This window comes from Bidens hawaiensis, unplaced genomic scaffold, assembly GCF_021521415.1.
Source record: "Bidens hawaiensis isolate Kalapana, Puna unplaced genomic scaffold, B.hawaiensis_p1.1 tig00000237_1, whole genome shotgun sequence".
NCBI lineage: Eukaryota > Viridiplantae > Streptophyta > Magnoliopsida > Asterales > Asteraceae > Bidens > Bidens hawaiensis.
This window is the reverse complement of record NW_027491021.1, coordinates 2,778,405-2,796,050: the sequence shown is the minus strand read 5'-3', so window position 1 is coordinate 2,796,050 and position 17,646 is coordinate 2,778,405. Positions and strand designations below refer to the sequence as shown.

Sequence of the window (17,646 nt, the reverse complement as noted above, 5' to 3'; positions counted from 1 at the left end):
CCTTAATTCACAAAGAACAAAATTTTTCATCAAAATATTGTCATGGAGGGATCAAAATAAAATTACCAGTAAATGATAATTGTATCAACTTATATATAACGGCTTATTGTTTAATTCTTATAAACAATGCCATAATGAAATACATCCAAAACAGTCAATTAGTGGTAAGTGTGATTGTTGTACAGTTATACTTTTTTTTCTATAACGAACGCCCCGAACACAATGATTGCAATTTGGCATTAGGCGATGGTCAACTGTAGCTGGTTACATGACTAGAATTCGACCTCATGCTGTACTCTGTAAACAGCTGGGAAAAAGAAGATGATGTATCTTCAAGCAATGTTGTTGGAGAATCATAGTCTTCAACAAGACCTGCATCAATCACAAACCAAGTTTATATGCACAACAGACACAAACAATTTAAGACAGAATAACCGGTCGAGCTCACACAAACCATTGTTTAAAACCAAAACCATGTCACTTTTCACCACAGAGGTGATTCGGTGTGCTACTGCTATCACCGTAGAGTCTGAAAAGTGCTGCCTTAGTGTTTTCTGAATCATGTTATCGGTTGCTGTGTCAACTGATGCAGTGGCCTCATCAAGAACCAGAATCTTGCTTTTCTTCAGTAGCACACGCCCAAGACAGATCAGCTGTCGTTGGCCCATGCTCCAGTTCTCACCGTTTTCAGTAACTATAACCAGTTTACAAACAATGGGTTATCAAAAGTTTGCATTTTTATTTTTTATGCAAAGTATAATGAAAAAAAAAAAACGCTAAAATGGTTGAGCAATCAAGAACCTGCAGCATCAAGCTTGCCTTCCTTATTTCTAACCTCATCACCAATCTGGCATTTATCAAGAGCCTGAAATCAAAAACTAAATGTTACTAATGCCATACATATGCATACGCATATTAAATCTATCTAATGTACCTCCCAAATCTGATCATCTGTATAGTCTTCAAGTGGGTCCATGTTGCTTCTAACGGTTCCGTTAAACATAGTGGGATCTTGGGGAATTATGCTTAATCTAGAGCGTAAATCATGGAGTCCAATTGATGTAATGTTTACCCCATCTATCAATATTTCCCCACTGGCCGGTTCAACGAGACGAAAGAGTGTTTGAATAAGAGTAGATTTACCACTTCCGGTTCGTCCTACAATTCCAGTCTTTGTACCTCCACGGAAAGTACAAGTGATACCTCTCAACACAAATGGCATGTGTGGCGCATATCGAACCTATTCACCGTTATTTAAAGATTAATAAAAAGTTTAATTTAAAGAAAAACAGTAATGTATTACCTGCAGATGGTGAATATCAATTTTTCCTTGTGAAGGCCAGAGATGATCAGGTCGGTTTGAGTTTATAACAAGAGGAGGCTCGCTAGGGATACGACTGTACTGAAATATTCTTTCAACCGAAATAAATTGTATTTCCACTCTGCAAAGCTTTTGTATAGCCCAAGCTTGTAACATGCTCAAATTTAGCCCATATGTTACTGCTAAGCCCGCAGTACCTACAACGGGTTGGAAGAGGATGAGTTATATTACTTATTTATGGTTATAGCTGTAATCCTGATTTTGAGTTGTAAAATTTACTTACTTGGATCAATTATTCCTTCAGGAACAGAGACTAGAAACACCAGAAGGAAAGCAAAAATAAAAGATGACAGCATGTCCAAGCGTAAACCGAGCCAAGTCAATGCTCCAGCAACATGAAACTTTGGTCTGGAATAATTGTCAATCAGTTTCAAGCATGTGTCTTGGAATCTATGTTTCTGATCAAAGCTTCTAATAGTTGTTGATCCAGATATTGTTTCAGAAAAATGCTGAATGACTGGTGCTTTACATACTCCAACCAATCGTGACAGTTCTCGTGCTGAAGGCAAGTAATATTGCTTCAAACACAATGAATACATGTCAAACACAATAATATCGTCAAAAGAAACGGTTTTTACAGCAAGTATTGTTACCTGTAACCAGATGCAAATTCCAACCACGGGAAAGAAAACAAGGAACACGGGCCAAGCACCTAGTGACATAACTAAAATAATGCCTAAAAGCTGTATGACCACATAGGCAAATGGGCCAATAAGATAAGGTACATTCAAGTCCACTGCAGTTAGGTCTGTAGATACCTGCAAATATAGATTCTAAAAATCAAGTCACCTAATCATTAAGCAAAATGCAAGAAAACAATGTATTCACTTACTCGGTTTAGAATTCTACCAGATGGGTTGGCATCAAAGAAAGACATAGGTGCACGGAAAATACAATAATGCATTTTGTCAAAAAGGCGGTTAGCTGTTTCATATCCAGCTTTCATAAGTAAAAACGATCTGGCTAGAATACAAAAAGAGCATGCAATACCAAAAGCCACATAAACAATAATGAATTTGAAGTTATCAACACGCGCTTCATTGCTTTCAGATGTAGACGATGCCCAAGCCAACCAGTAATTGCTTGAGATTTGAGATGATTCAAACATGACTTGTGCTAATATTATCAAAGGAGTAAGTGCTCCTTTATAAGCAGTTGTAAGGTATTTCCAATAGGTTGATGCACCCACTTTACCGCTTTCTCTTTCTTCTTCTTCCACAAGCTGCCTTTTCTTCCCCTCCATCTGAACTAAATTACTGTTTTGACCCTTTATAGTCTCGTCTTGGATATCCTTTTTAGAAGTTTCTAAACTATGCCCTACAGAATCAATTTCTAACAAAGCTTCTTTGTGAGCACCAACAAGTTCTAAAAAGTCACCTCCTAGATTCATAATATCATCATATTTTCCTGCTTGTGTAATTCTTCCATCCCTCAAGACCTATAAACGAACCGAACATTCAGTGAACCATTCAGCGGGAAGTTCGTTTATTTAAGAAATGAATGAACATAAACAAAAAATTTTGTTCATCTATGGTCAGTTATGTTCGTTCGTTTACTTTCGTGAACCGTTCGTTTATACCGTTAACGAATACAAACATGTAAATTTTATTATCAAATGAACAAGAAATCCCCGTTCGTTCGGTTAAAGTTGAACGAACACGAACAGCTATGTCCGTGTTCATTAGGTTCATTTACAACCCTAGGAAGAATACTTCAAAAAGCTTACCAGGATGAGATCTGCAGCAGGTAAAAACTCCACCTGATGCGTGACATAAATCACTGTTTTTGATTCCAAGAAATCCTTCATACATTCCTGTGCATTAATTACTTTAACAAGTTAAATTTCATCAAACTATGGTTTTTGGCATAACAATTTAAGCACCTAAATGAGTAAACCTGAGGAAACATGAAATATTGTGAGTTAAAGTGGTCAACTCACCTTGAAAAGATGGTTTCCCGTAATAGCATCAACAGCACTAAACGGATCATCAAACAGATAAATATCGGCATCTTGATACAGAGCACGCGCTATCTGTATTCTCTGTTTCTGACCACCACTCAAATTGATTCCCCTCTCCCCTATAACTGTTTGGTCACCAAAAGATAGAGCTTCAAGATCTTTCTTCAAATCACATGCTTTTAGAACCTTCTCGTAACATCCTCTGTCCATCTCCTTACCAAACAAGATATTCTGTTCTATCGTCCCACTCTGTATCCATGGTGATTGACCAACATAAGCCTTCGTTCCGGCAACTTTGACTTTTCCTGACAATTTAGGCACTTCTCCTAGTATACAAGATAGTAAGCTTGACTTTCCTGAGCCAACAGGACCACATACAGCAACCTTCATGCCATCAAAAACTCTGAAATTTACGTCAACCAATGTCGGATTACAAGATGTCGCATCCCATGAGAAATTCCCATCAACAATCTCAACTGACGTGTCACAACTACCTCTGGGGACTATTTCTACCAGCCCAGAATCTAATTCGGATAAACTAAGGAATGATGCAATACGGTCAAGTGAAACTTTAGCCTGCACTATCATAGTTATTGTATCCGGAAGATTATACACTGATTCCTGAAGATTCTTAAATGTTGCAACTGCAGACAATACCTTCCCTGAGTCAAGTGGGATGCCAGCAAGCATACACGTACCAAATGTGGCTATAGCCACAAATGTAGGTGCAACCCAAAATGCACAATTGGTCATAGCAATAGTAAATAAATAAGTATATAACCAATGCGCTTCATTATTCCTAATTTCATTAATCCTAGACAAGAACTTCATCTCCCATCCATAAAGCTTGAGAATCCTCATATTCTTCAATATTTCAGAAGTTGTTTTCATTCTTTTATCCTTACATTTCATCAGTTTCTCTTGAAATTTTTCCTGTAACTTCCCTAATGGTAGATTAGATAGCATGACTAAAACGGTTGCAACAAAGGTAGCTAATGAAGAAATCCCGAGAATATTATATAATATTGCTAGTGCCAGACTAACTTGCACAATGACCAGCCAAGGTTTGTGAATGAACTTGCAGAAATCCCCGATTCTTTCAGCATCAACAGCCATGAAATTAATGATCTCACCATTGGAGTGTCCCTGCTTTGAGTGAGACGAAAGGGTCAAACCTTTGTGGTAGATCATAGAAACAAGAGCAGCTCTGACATTAATCCCAGCCTGTTGCAGCTTAAAATCACAATGTCGTTGCGCCAGACACTCTACAATCTTAGCAACACTGAATGCGGAAACTAGAAGAAAGCCTTCATTCAAGTCTCGATGTCCGTTTAGATACTGAACAAGTGTATCTATGAGAAACGGCCCCACATATGAAGCTAATGAGGACACTAAAGAAAGAAGACCTGTAATTATTATGTCTTTCCATGTTGTCAACATCACAGCCTTGAACAGGCTAAAAGTACTCGGTTGGCTGCTTTTAGTCTTATCCAATTCTAGTTTACTTCTTAAAACCGAAAACAATCTGTTAGCACTATTTAAACTGTCAAGCTGTGGAACATCCTCTAGATCTAACCGTTTCTTATATCCTACAGAAATCAACGGTTGAATCCAAGAGAGAGTAAGAAGACTAAATATATTAGTGGTTGCAGAAGGAGTTATAGTTTCGCCCCCACGTTTGGAATCGCTGTCATCCAGCAATGGTTGATAATCGGAACGGGCAATGGTACCATCTTCATTCTTAACCACGAACCCGACATAACACAGGAATAAACCGAGAACAGTCGATGAAGCATCTAACATCAAGAATTGAGGTTCTAAGCTATGAATCTGTTTATGGAAAACACAGTCTAACACTAGGCAAATACAAGAGACGAAGAAAGAAGAAAACCACCAAACCCTTAATGCAAAGGGATACTTAGATTCTGTTGATTTAGACACATGGTTGTGCAAGTAAACCGAAACGAATAACCAAACTAGAGTTCTAACAACGGTATCCGAAAAGCCAATAATGTTTTCTTTAACCCAACCATTTCTATACCAATAAAGAAGGTTCAAGAAACACATAACAAAGTTAAGAACCACAAGGACCACACAATATAACAGGGTCTGTTTGTATAACAATACCCCATTGTTGGGCATCTGTTTAGGACCTTTGGAACTGACCTTTTTGCAGAGATAAGTGATGAATACAAGAAGCAAGAAACTAAGGTGTGCTAAAGCAGAAAACCCATGCACCAACAGAAAGTCATCATTCATTGTAAGAACTGAAAGCTGAGACAAAGGTAGTGGCATGCCCATGAATGATGGTTCAATAATAATATCTCAATGCTTTAGTTTATAAAGTGACTGACTTTGTGTGATATCATAACCTTGGGATCTGTTCAAAATTGGTGGCCAACTGGCCATTGGTCCATCCCCATCCCCTTTTGTCTTTTTCTTTGTCAATTTTAAACTAATGTGAGTGCAATGACACCCACTCACATATTCCACATACAAAAAGATATTTTTTAGACCTGCTTGATTTTATTTTTTTTTGAATGAACAACGAATATAAGCCGGGCCGCTAGGGGTAACCCAATGATAAAAAGTGATAGTACTGAGTAGTTCAAGTTCACCATCTCCAGGACAGACTCAACGAATGTGGAGGCCTAAATCGAAACACGATTTTGAGGCCTTTTCATGACAACTGTTAATAAAATAAAATTTGCTTATTACAATTTTTGAACTAATAACTTATACTTTAGTAACAACCAAGCTTACCACAACACCAATACATTACTTTGAGTTTACTTTATCCATTATAATATATCTATATATAATATTTTCTTAAACTTGGGGGCCTTAATTAAGCGTAGGCCTAAAGCCCTAGCTTGTTTTCGCTGTCCCACGAGCCACCCCTGACCATATCCTGTTTTAGGGAAAATCCACCTACCAAAGGCCCACTGCGGTAAACCCGGTTAGAATCGGATTCAAACCTTTTACCTTGCCGTCTTCAGTCCAATCTTCATTTTCCATCCGGTTTCGATTAAGCTAAATCTCTACGGGGGTGTTTGGGATTCCTTATTTTACCTCCTGATAACTTTTCATTAAGTTATCAAAGTGTAACTTATGGAACTTTTCCCCTCACAATATAAGCAATCCCAAACACCTTATTATTTTTTAAAAAATTTATAAGTTTTAAGTTGGTGAAAATAAACATTTCCAAACACCCCCTAAATGATTGATTAATGGACAATTCCCAATTTCCAATCTTTTTTTTTTTTTACTTTTCCTTTATATCTTCACAATTAATAATTGGATTATTGTAAAGCCCATTATTTGCAAAGTCAATAATCAATGCCAAATACAACTTATGTGGACCAATGCAAAGGGTATATATTCTTTTGAGTCATTTCGTAGTACATGTGGTGTTCACAATCTTAGAAACAGAGGCAGTTACTTGTTTGTATCAGTGTACGAGGGTATACATAACTATGGTTACTTTTGATAATTTAATAAAGAACCCTTATTAATCCAATAACACATTAACACGTGTCTATGTGTGTTGGTGTGTTTTAATCGAAAACATGAAAAACATTAGTAATTGATTAATTGCTAAATTAGACCATAATAACGTATAACTATGGATGAGCTCCTAATGATACCGCTACTGATTCTGAAATTAAAAATATTTGGTATCGGTATCGAAATGTTTAGTTCGGTACTAGTTAGATACCGGTATTTCATGCAAAATATAGAAAATACTGGTACTGTACCGTACCGTACCGAAAACGTTCATTCCTACTATAACCATCAAAACAGTCCAAATGAGATTAGGTAAGTTTTTAGTTATATTAATTTTGTTTATTACCTCCCCCAATTCTCCAATAACCAATAAGGTGTGTTATTTGAACAAGCAATATAAATTTAACTAAGTTGAAATCAATTCGAAGTTAATTAGATGAGGTTTGAGGTATTATATAAGTGGTGCTCGTCGACACAAAACTTTTACATTAAAAGTTTTATTGAAGAGCTTCATGATTCTAAACTATCCTTAGCTCGACTCATGAATCATCCATGAAAGCTTTTTTACTTTGTAGTGTGTCTGTACCAATATTTTTTAAATACATGTTTTATAAGCATATAATTGATTCCAAAGACGGTGCCTAGCGGGCCCCTTTCACCCATCTTCGTTTCGTCTTTAGAAGATACATTCCACATGTATGGTCATAAATATATGGTTGATTAGGTTAGTTAAATGAAGAATGAAGTAAAACATACAAAGAACGAGGTCAGGTATGAAGCTTCAATGTAAAAGTCAACTCTAAAACAAAAGGGAATGTTCTCATCTTGTTCTCCTCCACTCGTCTCATATAACATCGTGTATTGTCAAGAAATTTACATATACACTTACGTTGTCAATTGTCGCCATTTCTCATTTAAAAGAATAGTTTTTTTTTTCATACGAGATAAATAATGTGTACTCAATCACTCACTTTATAGACACAATTTATACATGTTCATAATCACAAATATTTGTAATTAGATAGTGATATCGTTGTCCTCGAATAACAGCGTAAATTCACTAACATTTTAGAATGGGGTAAGGTTAAAAATCATTCATTCCCGTCGTTTAAGTAAAATATATTTATGAAGCATGTAATTAGGCCCCTATAAGGGTTTTGCTTAGTCAATAGTTTTCTAATCCAAGTTAAAAAGCAACTAAAACTTTAATGTCAATTAGAGTAGATGATAACAATTGACATTCATCCACTACCCCCATAACCATATTCTTATTATAATAAACTGTTTTAACTTTTAATATCTTACGAACAATAAACATAATAGATTGTATTTAATTTTAACAGTCTGTGTGTATATTATTTTATAAAGCTATTTCAAAAATATGATACTAAAATAAAATAACTTAAAAAGGAAACCTCCAACCCCGTAAACCATAGAAGGTAACGACATACATGTTTGTGTATTTTTGCACGTTTAAAAATGAATTCTGATAATAAGTAATTTCCTCAAAGACAGCGACAAATTCGATTCGAAGTTTCTTTGAAACATCACTTTTGTTTCTAGTCGGAGATTGAATGACCAAGTTGGTTCCTAAAAATATTATTTAACTAAAAGTCATACTGGGTGTGCTTGTTTATTCGGATAGGTCAAATAAATCAACCACATATGTCCATGTGAAAGATTATTAAACTTAGAGTACCTAAAAGTAAGCCTCCAATCTTGATGATGACTAAATCTTTATCCAATCAGTCACTCCCCTATATATAACTACCCATAAGTTATTTCTTCTCATTCATAGCTTAAGCTTAATTCCCTAAAAGAAAACTCAAATCAGGAGTTAAGATCATGAGGAGTCATTCGACTCATGAACACTTTCCTCGACATGGGATGGTTTTGGTCGGGACTTTACGGACTTTCGGGAAAGATTAACAGATTGAGAATGTTTGGAATGTTTCAATTGAGATCTAGCCATAGATTCTTCTCTAACCGTATCTTTTATCATTCTTTGGATTTGACTCATATATTTTTCGGGAATTGATTCATCTTTTTTCCTTTCGAGAAGCCTCACGGTTATCACTTTGTCGAGACATTTTATCTTTATCTTTATCAATTTTTCTTTTTAAATCTGAAATTTAACAAATTTCATTCCTTAAATACACATTTCTATTTATTATACATATACATATATCATAAAACGATATATATATATATATATATATATATATATATATATATATAATTTTTTACAACATACTTATATATATCGTTCATTCGATATATATATTTACCTATCCTAATTTTCTTACATAACATACAAACTATTTTAACACATAAACTTCATTTCTTGAAAACACACCATCATCACAATCATTACTTCAATCCTCATAAATTTCTTCACAATCTTCGTTAACTTGTTGCACTTGCGAAGAAGCGTCTCTCCTATCTTCTTCTTTTTCTTCCCATCAATGGCTATCTTCTTTCGAAGGTCATCTGTCTCATGTAGGGCTCGATCGAGATGCTCCTCCTGTGACTGAGGAATGTCATTAGGTTAACCATAGCGGGGTGGTGGATCACGGTACCCCATCATAACAACATCGAAATGGTTCTTCGGATCCAGGTATGGTGTTGCAGTCACATCGGATAGGTAGTTAAAGAAAGCCTCGGCAGCCTCGTTCTGCTCCCGAATCTCATTCGCTTGGTCTTCAATTGATGGTATTTCTCCTTGGTACGGTGGGAAGCTTGATGATGCTTTGATTTTAAGTTCTTGGAGAAATTGCATGTAGGGATCAACTGAACCATAGCTTGGGTGAGAGAATGGCTCTTCCACCGGCGTTGTGACCTCTTTCGGATTGTCAGGGTATTCCTCCTCTGGATCCTCTCCCGTTTCCTCTTCTTCCGGGTACTCTTCCTCGGGGTCCTCTTCTTCCATTTGAATAGTCTCCTTTGACATTGCGGGTATGCGAAAATTCTCGTATCGCATTATCACCCTCATTTTGGGCTTGTGAGAGGGTCCTTCCTTGTTAAGGTGGGAATCGACAACATCCATGGCAGAAGTTCCGGTATGCCACCTTCGCTGGTCGGAGTGGCATTGCATCCAGTCGGATGAAGGAGATCTTGGTTCCTCTATGATTGTTCGGTTGGAGAGGAAGGCGTATGAAGGGTGAGGATTCTGTGGTAGGTACGTCGAACCTCTAGAAGGGTAATATGGCGGGACTTTGGTTGGTTGATAGGTGGGAACTTCAGAAGGATAATACATCGGTATTGTTGATGGGTGGTAGCTTGAGTGTCTCGGGGGATCTCTTCTTTGTATGGGTGGATTATTAGGTAAGTTAATTGGACAATGTACGGTTCCAGGGAAGTATATTGGCTTGGGTGGCTCAATGTATTGGTCTCGGTTGAAGAAAGCCTCATAATAATCTTCACTCATGACGTCTTTTGGGAATTTGTAGTATTCTCATGCTCTTTTTGCTTCATGATCATAATACTCTATTAATTTCTCGAAGGACATCTAAATTAGGTGGTTTATATTGAGGAGAGGGAAAGAAAGGGTTACCAGCCAATCTTATCCCTATTCAAATAAACAAGTAAAATATTTTCCTATGCTTGGATCGAAGCTTGGGTATTATCTTTTTAATACCCAATTCGCTAAGATCGATGGCTCTGATACCAACCTGTCACACCCCCATCTAAGGCCTAGGAGTATGACCATCGGTTGGTACCACATTTGTAAATAAATCAGAGTTACGCGTTAATGCGGAAGACTTTATAAAACATGTGGATTTAAAGTTATAAATATTTACAATACAAAAGATGAGACAAAAGTCTCATTTAAGGTTACTTGTTTATACTTTACAAAACCACCATTAGTTATAATTAAGTTTAACAAAATATTCGAGCCATAGGAATCATGTGCACTTCGTTCTTCAAGCCATATTCTTGATTACCTGCAAAATGTTAGAAATTACGTCAGCAATGAATGCTGGTGAATATGCTAACGTTAAAAATATTTTCTTTTACTTGATTACCCCTCGAGACATAACTTAGGTCCGGCCCATTGTGTCTTAGGAATAATTAAGCTAAAACAACATCATTATAAACTTGAGTCTCTACACTAGGTCACCCCAGCAAAACACCGCAGCGTTTCGACATACTTAGGTACCATAAATATACACATGGTCAGTCTCACTCGAACGTACTTAGTGTGACATCTGCCCGAATCCGACCCGACCCAGGTACCCGTTTTCTGATCCGATTCTTTTTATATTTTAAAATTTAATTATTTTCTTTTAAAAACTTGACATTTAAAATATATATATTACTAATAATATTTTCCTTTCCGCCGTCCCGTCCCTCTTCTTCTCTCCGCCTCCTTTTCCCTCTTGTTGCCGTCCCGCCTCTTTCTCTCTCTTGTCGTCGTTCCGCCCTTAAGCCTTGAACCCCCCCCTTCTCTTTGTTTGTCCTTTGTTTCTTCCCGCCTAAGGTTGTCTGCGCAGCTCCACGCGCCAGACTCCTTACAAGGAAGCCTGCGTGAAGACCATCTGTTGCTGCGATACGCGAGGCGAACTGTCCCCGCAACGCGCTAAGGATTATAGTTCTTCCCGCGACGCGCTTAGAATTGTAGTTCTTCCCGCAGTGCGCTAAGGTTTGTTCTGTCTGCCTTCGCGCTCACGCGCTCGATGCCTTCTCGCGCTAAACCCTTTGAGTCTTCTGTTTAATCTAGCCGTTTACTTTTGTGATGTCTTATCTTCTGTGCTGTTGACCTGACCTATCTTATGTCTGAAAAGTTACTTTCGGCGCAGCATGCGCACCAACCCCATTTGTTGGCAGAAAAAGTGACTGACATTATCTTTTGAGATCTGCTTTTCCATGCTTGACCAGTACCTTTATCTGACTCGCCCATGCTTTTACTGTTCCTGTCAGCTTTTCCTTGTCCCCTGCAGCTGCCATATCTTTTGATATCTTTTGCTTTTGGAATCTTTTGTTTTTTGGAGATCTTTTCCCCTTTTTATGGGATTATGTTTTCTAGGGTTTCCCTATAAATAGTATTGTTTTCTTAATAGTTTATCACTACACACACAAACACTTATTATCTTCCTTGTCCTCTGCCGTCTCCTCTCTCTGCCTTCGTTCTCTCTCCTGTTCTGCCCTGATTCCCGGTAATATATAATATAATAATTTGTTCTATGCTATCATATATTCAAGACATTAAAACAAATCATTAAAACAATAATCTTATTTATAGGTTAACTTGTGCTTGTTTAAAGTTGGTTCTTGCATTATCTTTCAACGCATCTTTATCAAGTGAGTAATCTCGTATCTAATCCCTTTTTATTTTTAATGTTTTGGGATGTTCATGTGTTCGTACAAACTCGAGTCTTAAACTTGTTTATGAACTTTAGTCGCGCAGTATCCCATGTGTTGAGGACGTTTACTTGGCTGTTTATTTGTATGTGTGTATCATTAACCGCTTCGTTCGGCCTATTCCGAAGTTTTCATGGATCCATTAGATGAACACGGGAGACCTATCGTTTACGGTTTTCTTTGTTTACACTTGCAGATGTTTTCTTGTTTTTGTGCTCATTTGGGAGCACGGATTGAACTATGAACTATGATCTATTTAGGCTTGATCACAATCTGATTACACCCTTGTTAAACACCAGACATACACGTGTTGCGCGCAGTGATTATTGTTATCTATTATCTACTAAACTTGATTTCTCACCAACACGCAAGTGTTTGACGTTTTATTTTAACACATGTTCAGGTTTGCTGTAGCTACATTTGGAGCTTGTGGACACGTAGGACGTTTTTACTTTTGGACCTAGATTAAAATGTATCAAGACAAGTTATTATTGTTCGAATATTTTGTCTTATAATATATTGAGTTATGTTGATTTATGTTATCTTGTGTTTACGTTGCGCGTGCGCGAATGAATATTTATTAAAAATTGACACCCAATAGTGTCACGAGTAATGAAACAATATGTGGCGCCCCGATGTATAATCCGCCTTTGGTCGGGGTGTTACAGATTGGTATCAGAGCTCGTTGACTTTAGGATAGGTGGTTAGACGTAACGGCCTAGAATACCTAAGAGTCCCTTCTCGCGCATGAGAGAAATCTCATGTTTGCGCGCTTATTGTTAATTACTCGTTATTTATAAATATGCTTGCGTAGACGCAGCGCATGGTTTTATGTTTTATTTCGCGATATTTCGATTTTTGCTGGATTTCGATTTTTATTGATTTTACTTACATATTCGTTTGTTGGGATTGAAAATCCGAAAAGTCATGGTGATACATGAATAGTTGATTTTCAAATTCCATTTACGATTATGTTCTGAGGTTGGAGACTTGAAAAGTCAAGGTGATACATGAATTGTCAACCTACAATACTCATTTTCTTGTATATTTTATATTGAGGATTGAAAAGTCATGGTGATACATGAATCGTCAATCTCCAATGCTCGTTTACTAGTCATTTTAAATTGAGAATTCGGAAGGTCATGGTGATACACGAATTGTCGATTCTCGATTCGAATTTGTTATCTGTATTAAGTTTGCATCCAAATTCATGTTTTACTTTAACTGTTGATGGTATCTAACCCCGCGAAACCAAGCTTTATAAGATTATACTTTGCGCTAAGATATTAACAAAATTAAAACTTTTATAGAATGCCTCCGCTGTCTCGCCGTCATCAGAGGAGAGAAGCCTCGCGCAGACGTTCGCTGCAACGTTCCCAGGAAATGGCCGCCGCAATAGCCCAAGCTTTGAGCCAAAACAATACCAACCCCTCCGGTTATAACATTAAGTCCTTTAATGCGGGTAACCCTCCGAAATTCACAGGGCTTGAAGGAGCCACCGTGATGCTCCAATGGCTCGAGAAGATTGAAAACAGTTTCCTCCATACCCAATGCCCTCCTGACAGACGAACCCTATATGCTTCCAGTGTCCTGGAATCTAGAGCGCTTACATGGTGGAATGGAGTAGCTCATGCGCGTGGCGCAGAGGCTGCTTCCAGCATGCTCTGGGAGGAATTTAAGGATCTCTTGACGCGAGAATTCTGCCCTCCCAACGAAGTAAAGCGCCTGGAGGAAGAGTTTTGGAACCTGAAACAGTACAGTGGCGAAGCGCGCGAGTACGCGACGCGCTTCCATGAACTAAGCCTGCTTGTCCCTCACCTTGTTACCCCTTCCCGCCGAGCCATCGAGAAGTTCCTTGGGGGTCTCCCCATGGAAATTCAAGATTCTGTTTGGGCCAGAAACCCAGCAACCCTCTCTGACGCCATCGAGTTGGCCGCTGTGCTCAGCGACAACCATGTCAGAGCAGGAACCTTGTTCCTGCGGGGAGCTGAGAAGACCAAACCCACCAAGACTGCCCCTGAACCAACAGAAACCAAACCAGAACCCTCAAACCATAACAACCCGAAGCGTAGGCGCAGACAAGTTTACGCGCTTACCAGCCCACCCATTATCCAGCAACCCTACCTACCTCCAGTATACGCCCCTACCCCACTGTCAGCCTACCCAACTCCCCCTATAGTCCACAACTATGCCTTAACCAATCCAGCACTCCCTGCGCCGCCAACTAAGAAACCTTACACAGGAACCCAACCCTTTTGCCCAACCTGTAAACTTCACCACCCAACCCAAACCCCGTGTCGACAATGTAACCGATGTGGCCGCGTTGGTCACTCTGCCGAGTTCTGTAGAGTCCCTCCCGCCAACCCAATCGCGCAAACACCACCAACCTACCCGCAAAACCCTCAACCAACTTACCTTAATCCACGACCCAGGTCGTGCTTTAACTGCGGTGATCCCAGTCATTTCCGGAACGCGTGCCCGAGACTACAAGTGCAAATCACACAAGCGAATCCGGTGAACCAAATCTCGAACCAAGTGACGCGCGGACGAGCTTTTAATATAACCGCGCACCAAGCGCAAGCGAATAATGACGTAGTTAATGGTACATTTTTGCTTAACGGACATTATGCTTCCGTACTTTTTGATACTGGCGCCGATAGAAGTTTTATTTCCCGCACGTTTGAGCAGAAGCTTGCGCGACCGCGCGATAACTTAAAAGAAAATTTTTCAGTTGAATTGGCTAATGGTGAAACTGTTTTAATTAACTCCGTGATTAAGGATTGCACGCTTAACCTTAACGAAAACGATTTTCTAATCGACCTCATCCCCATGCCTCTTGGAAGTTTCGATGTTATCATTGGTATGGACTGGCTCTCGAATAATCGCGCCGAAGTTATTTGCGCCAAGAAGTTGATTCGCATTCCTCGAGAAAACGGTGATCTTCACATCTACGGCGAGAAACCCTCCAGTGGTCTTAAGCTTATGTCTTGCGCCGAAGCTCAAAGACTCATGCGGAAGAAGTGTATTGCATTTTTAGCCCATGTGGTTAAACCCGATGAAGGAAAGAAACTTCGCGAAATCCCTATTGTGCGTGACTTCCCTGAAGTTTTTCCCGATGATCTTCCTGGTATCCCTCCCGCTCGTGAAGTCGAGTTTCGTGTTGATCTTGTCCCTGGTGCTTCCCCCGTAGCCAAATCTCCTTATCGTCTTGCACCCGCTGAAATGCAAGAATTGGCAAGTCAACTTCAAGAGTTGACCGCTAAAGGATTCATTCGCCCTAGCTCTTCGCCCTGGGGTGCTCCGGTGTTGTTCGTTAAAAAGAAAGATGGTACGTTTCGCATGTGTATCGATTACCGCGAGTTGAACAAACTCACCATTAAGAACCGGTATCCCTTACCGCGTATTGACGACCTCTTTGATCAACTCCAAGGTGCCTCTTGTTTCTCCAAGATCGATCTCCGCTCTGGCTATCACCAGTTGCGCATCCGCGATGAAGATATTCCCAAGACTGCTTTTCGAACTCGCTATGGCCACTTTGAATTCTTGGTCATGTCCTTCGGTTTAACCAACGCACCCGCCGTTTTCATGGATCTAATGAATCGGGTGTGTAGGCCTTTCTTGGATAAATTCGTGATTGTGTTTATCGATGACGTTCTGATTTATTCTAAGACCAAGGCCGAGCATGAGCGACATCTTCGGTTGGTGTTGCAAAAGCTTAGAGCCGAGCAGCTCTTTGCCAAGCTCTCCAAGTGTGAATTCTGGTCTGATGAAGTACAGTTTCTTGGTCATGTTGTAAACAAGATGGGTATTCATGTCGACCCATCCAAGATTGAAGCAATCAAGAACTGGATTACGCCATCCACTCCTACCGAAATCCGTTCCTTCTTGGGCTTAGCTGGTTACTACCGGCGATTTATTTCGAACTTCTCAAAGATCGCATTGCCTTTAACAGCTCTAACGCACAAAGGTAAACCGTATATTTGGGGCTCGAAGCAAGAAGAAGCCTTTCTAACGCTCAAGCGTTTGTTGTGTGAAGCTCCTGTCCTTGCGCTACCTAAGGGTAATGAAGATTTTGTCGTGTATTGCGATGCATCCAACCAAGGACTCGGTTGTGTTCTTATGCAACGAGGCAAGGTTATCGCTTACGCATCAAGGCAACTCAAGGTTCATGAAAAGAATTATACAACTCACGACCTCGAACTAGGCGCAGTTGTATTTGCCTTGAAGATCTGGAGACACTACCTTTATGGTACTAAGTGTATCCTCTACACTGACCATAAAAGCCTTCAGCATATCTTTGATCAAAAGGAACTCAACATGAGGCAACGCCGATGGAACGAACTCATCAGCGATTACGATTGTGAGATCCGGTATCATCCTGGTAAGGCTAATGTGGTAGCCGATGCGCTCAGCCGAAAACCCTGCCAGCTTAACTGTATCTTGCCGCGCACCCAGCTTCACTTCGCGCCGATTCAAAGCAACCTTGAATCACGCATTCGTGTCGCGCAGCGCGCATCCATCAGTAATGGTAACCTTCGCGCCGAGTTAGCGTGTGGCGCGGAAGCTCATTTTGTCCCTAATCTGAGTGGAATTCTCTGCTATCTCAATCGCATCTGGATTCCCTTTGATGAGAATCTTCGCGCTGATATCCTGAGTGAAGCGCATAAATCTCGGTATTCTATTCATCCCGGCGCTGATAAAATGTGCAAGGATTTGCGCATTACTTATTGGTGGCCTGGTATGAAAAAGGATATTGCTGTGTTCGTAGCTAAATGCCTGACTTGTTCTAAGGTAAAAGCTGAACATCAACGCCCATCTGGTTTGCTCGAACAACCAGAAATTCCTGCGTGGAAATGGGAATGTATAGCGATGGACTTTATTACCAAGTTACCTTTGACAGCAAGCAAACATGATAGCATTTGGGTAATAGTGGATCGTTTGACCAAGTCTGCCCACTTTCTGCCCATTCGTGAAAACTACCGTGTTGAGCAACTCGCGCAGCTTTATGTCAAAGAAATTGTCTGCCGCCATGGTACTCCTTTGAGCATCATATCCGATCGCGATGGCCGTTTTATATCTCGCTTTTGGAAATCTCTCCAAACTGCGTTAGGAACTCGTTTGGACATGAGTACTGCATATCATCCTCAGACTGACGGACAGTCTGAGCGAACTATCCAAACCCTTGAGGATATGCTTCGATCTTGTGTTCTTGATTTTGGAGGTAATTGGGATTCACACCTACCTCTGGTCGAGTTCTCTTATAATAACAGCTATCATTCCAGTATCGGTATGGCCCCTTTTGAAGCAATTTACGGTCGTAAGTGCCGCTCCCCGATTTGTTGGAGCGAAGTGGGTGAAGCTCAAATCACAGGACCCGAACTTGTTCAAGAGACAACCGATAAAATCGCCAAGATCCGTGATCATCTGCTGACTGCCA

General features: G+C 39.6%; 1 protein-coding gene across 1 annotated transcript; it reads right to left on the bottom strand.

Annotated features, from left to right (window-relative positions):
- Positions 1 to 69: 69 nt before the first annotated feature.
- On the bottom strand, positions 70 to 5,654 carry LOC143614577 (ABC transporter C family member 3-like). Its single transcript, XM_077088000.1, has 10 exons — positions 3,321 to 5,654; positions 3,108 to 3,194; positions 2,214 to 2,819; positions 1,975 to 2,139; positions 1,605 to 1,899; positions 1,304 to 1,518; positions 935 to 1,240; positions 802 to 865; positions 455 to 694; positions 70 to 372 (listed from the first exon to the last, which is right to left on the bottom strand). The coding sequence occupies exons 1-10, from the start codon at positions 5,640 to 5,642 to the stop codon at positions 251 to 253; spliced, it is 4,422 nt and encodes a 1,473-aa protein (XP_076944115.1). The 5' UTR covers positions 5,643 to 5,654; the 3' UTR covers positions 70 to 250.
- Positions 5,655 to 17,646: the final 11,992 nt, after the last annotated feature.

Excerpts from the sequence above, each read along its gene's own strand:
- LOC143614577 (XM_077088000.1), bottom strand. The coding sequence starts at position 5,642 with ATGGGCATGCCACTACCTTTGTCTCAGCTTTCAGTTCTTACAATGAAT. Across the intron at positions 1,241-1,303 it reads TTGATATTCACCATCTGCAG|GTTCGATATGCGCCACACAT; the intron begins GTAATACATTAC and ends AACGGTGAATAG. Across the intron at positions 866-934 it reads CAGATGATCAGATTTGGGAG|GCTCTTGATAAATGCCAGAT; the intron begins GTACATTAGATA and ends TTTTGATTTCAG.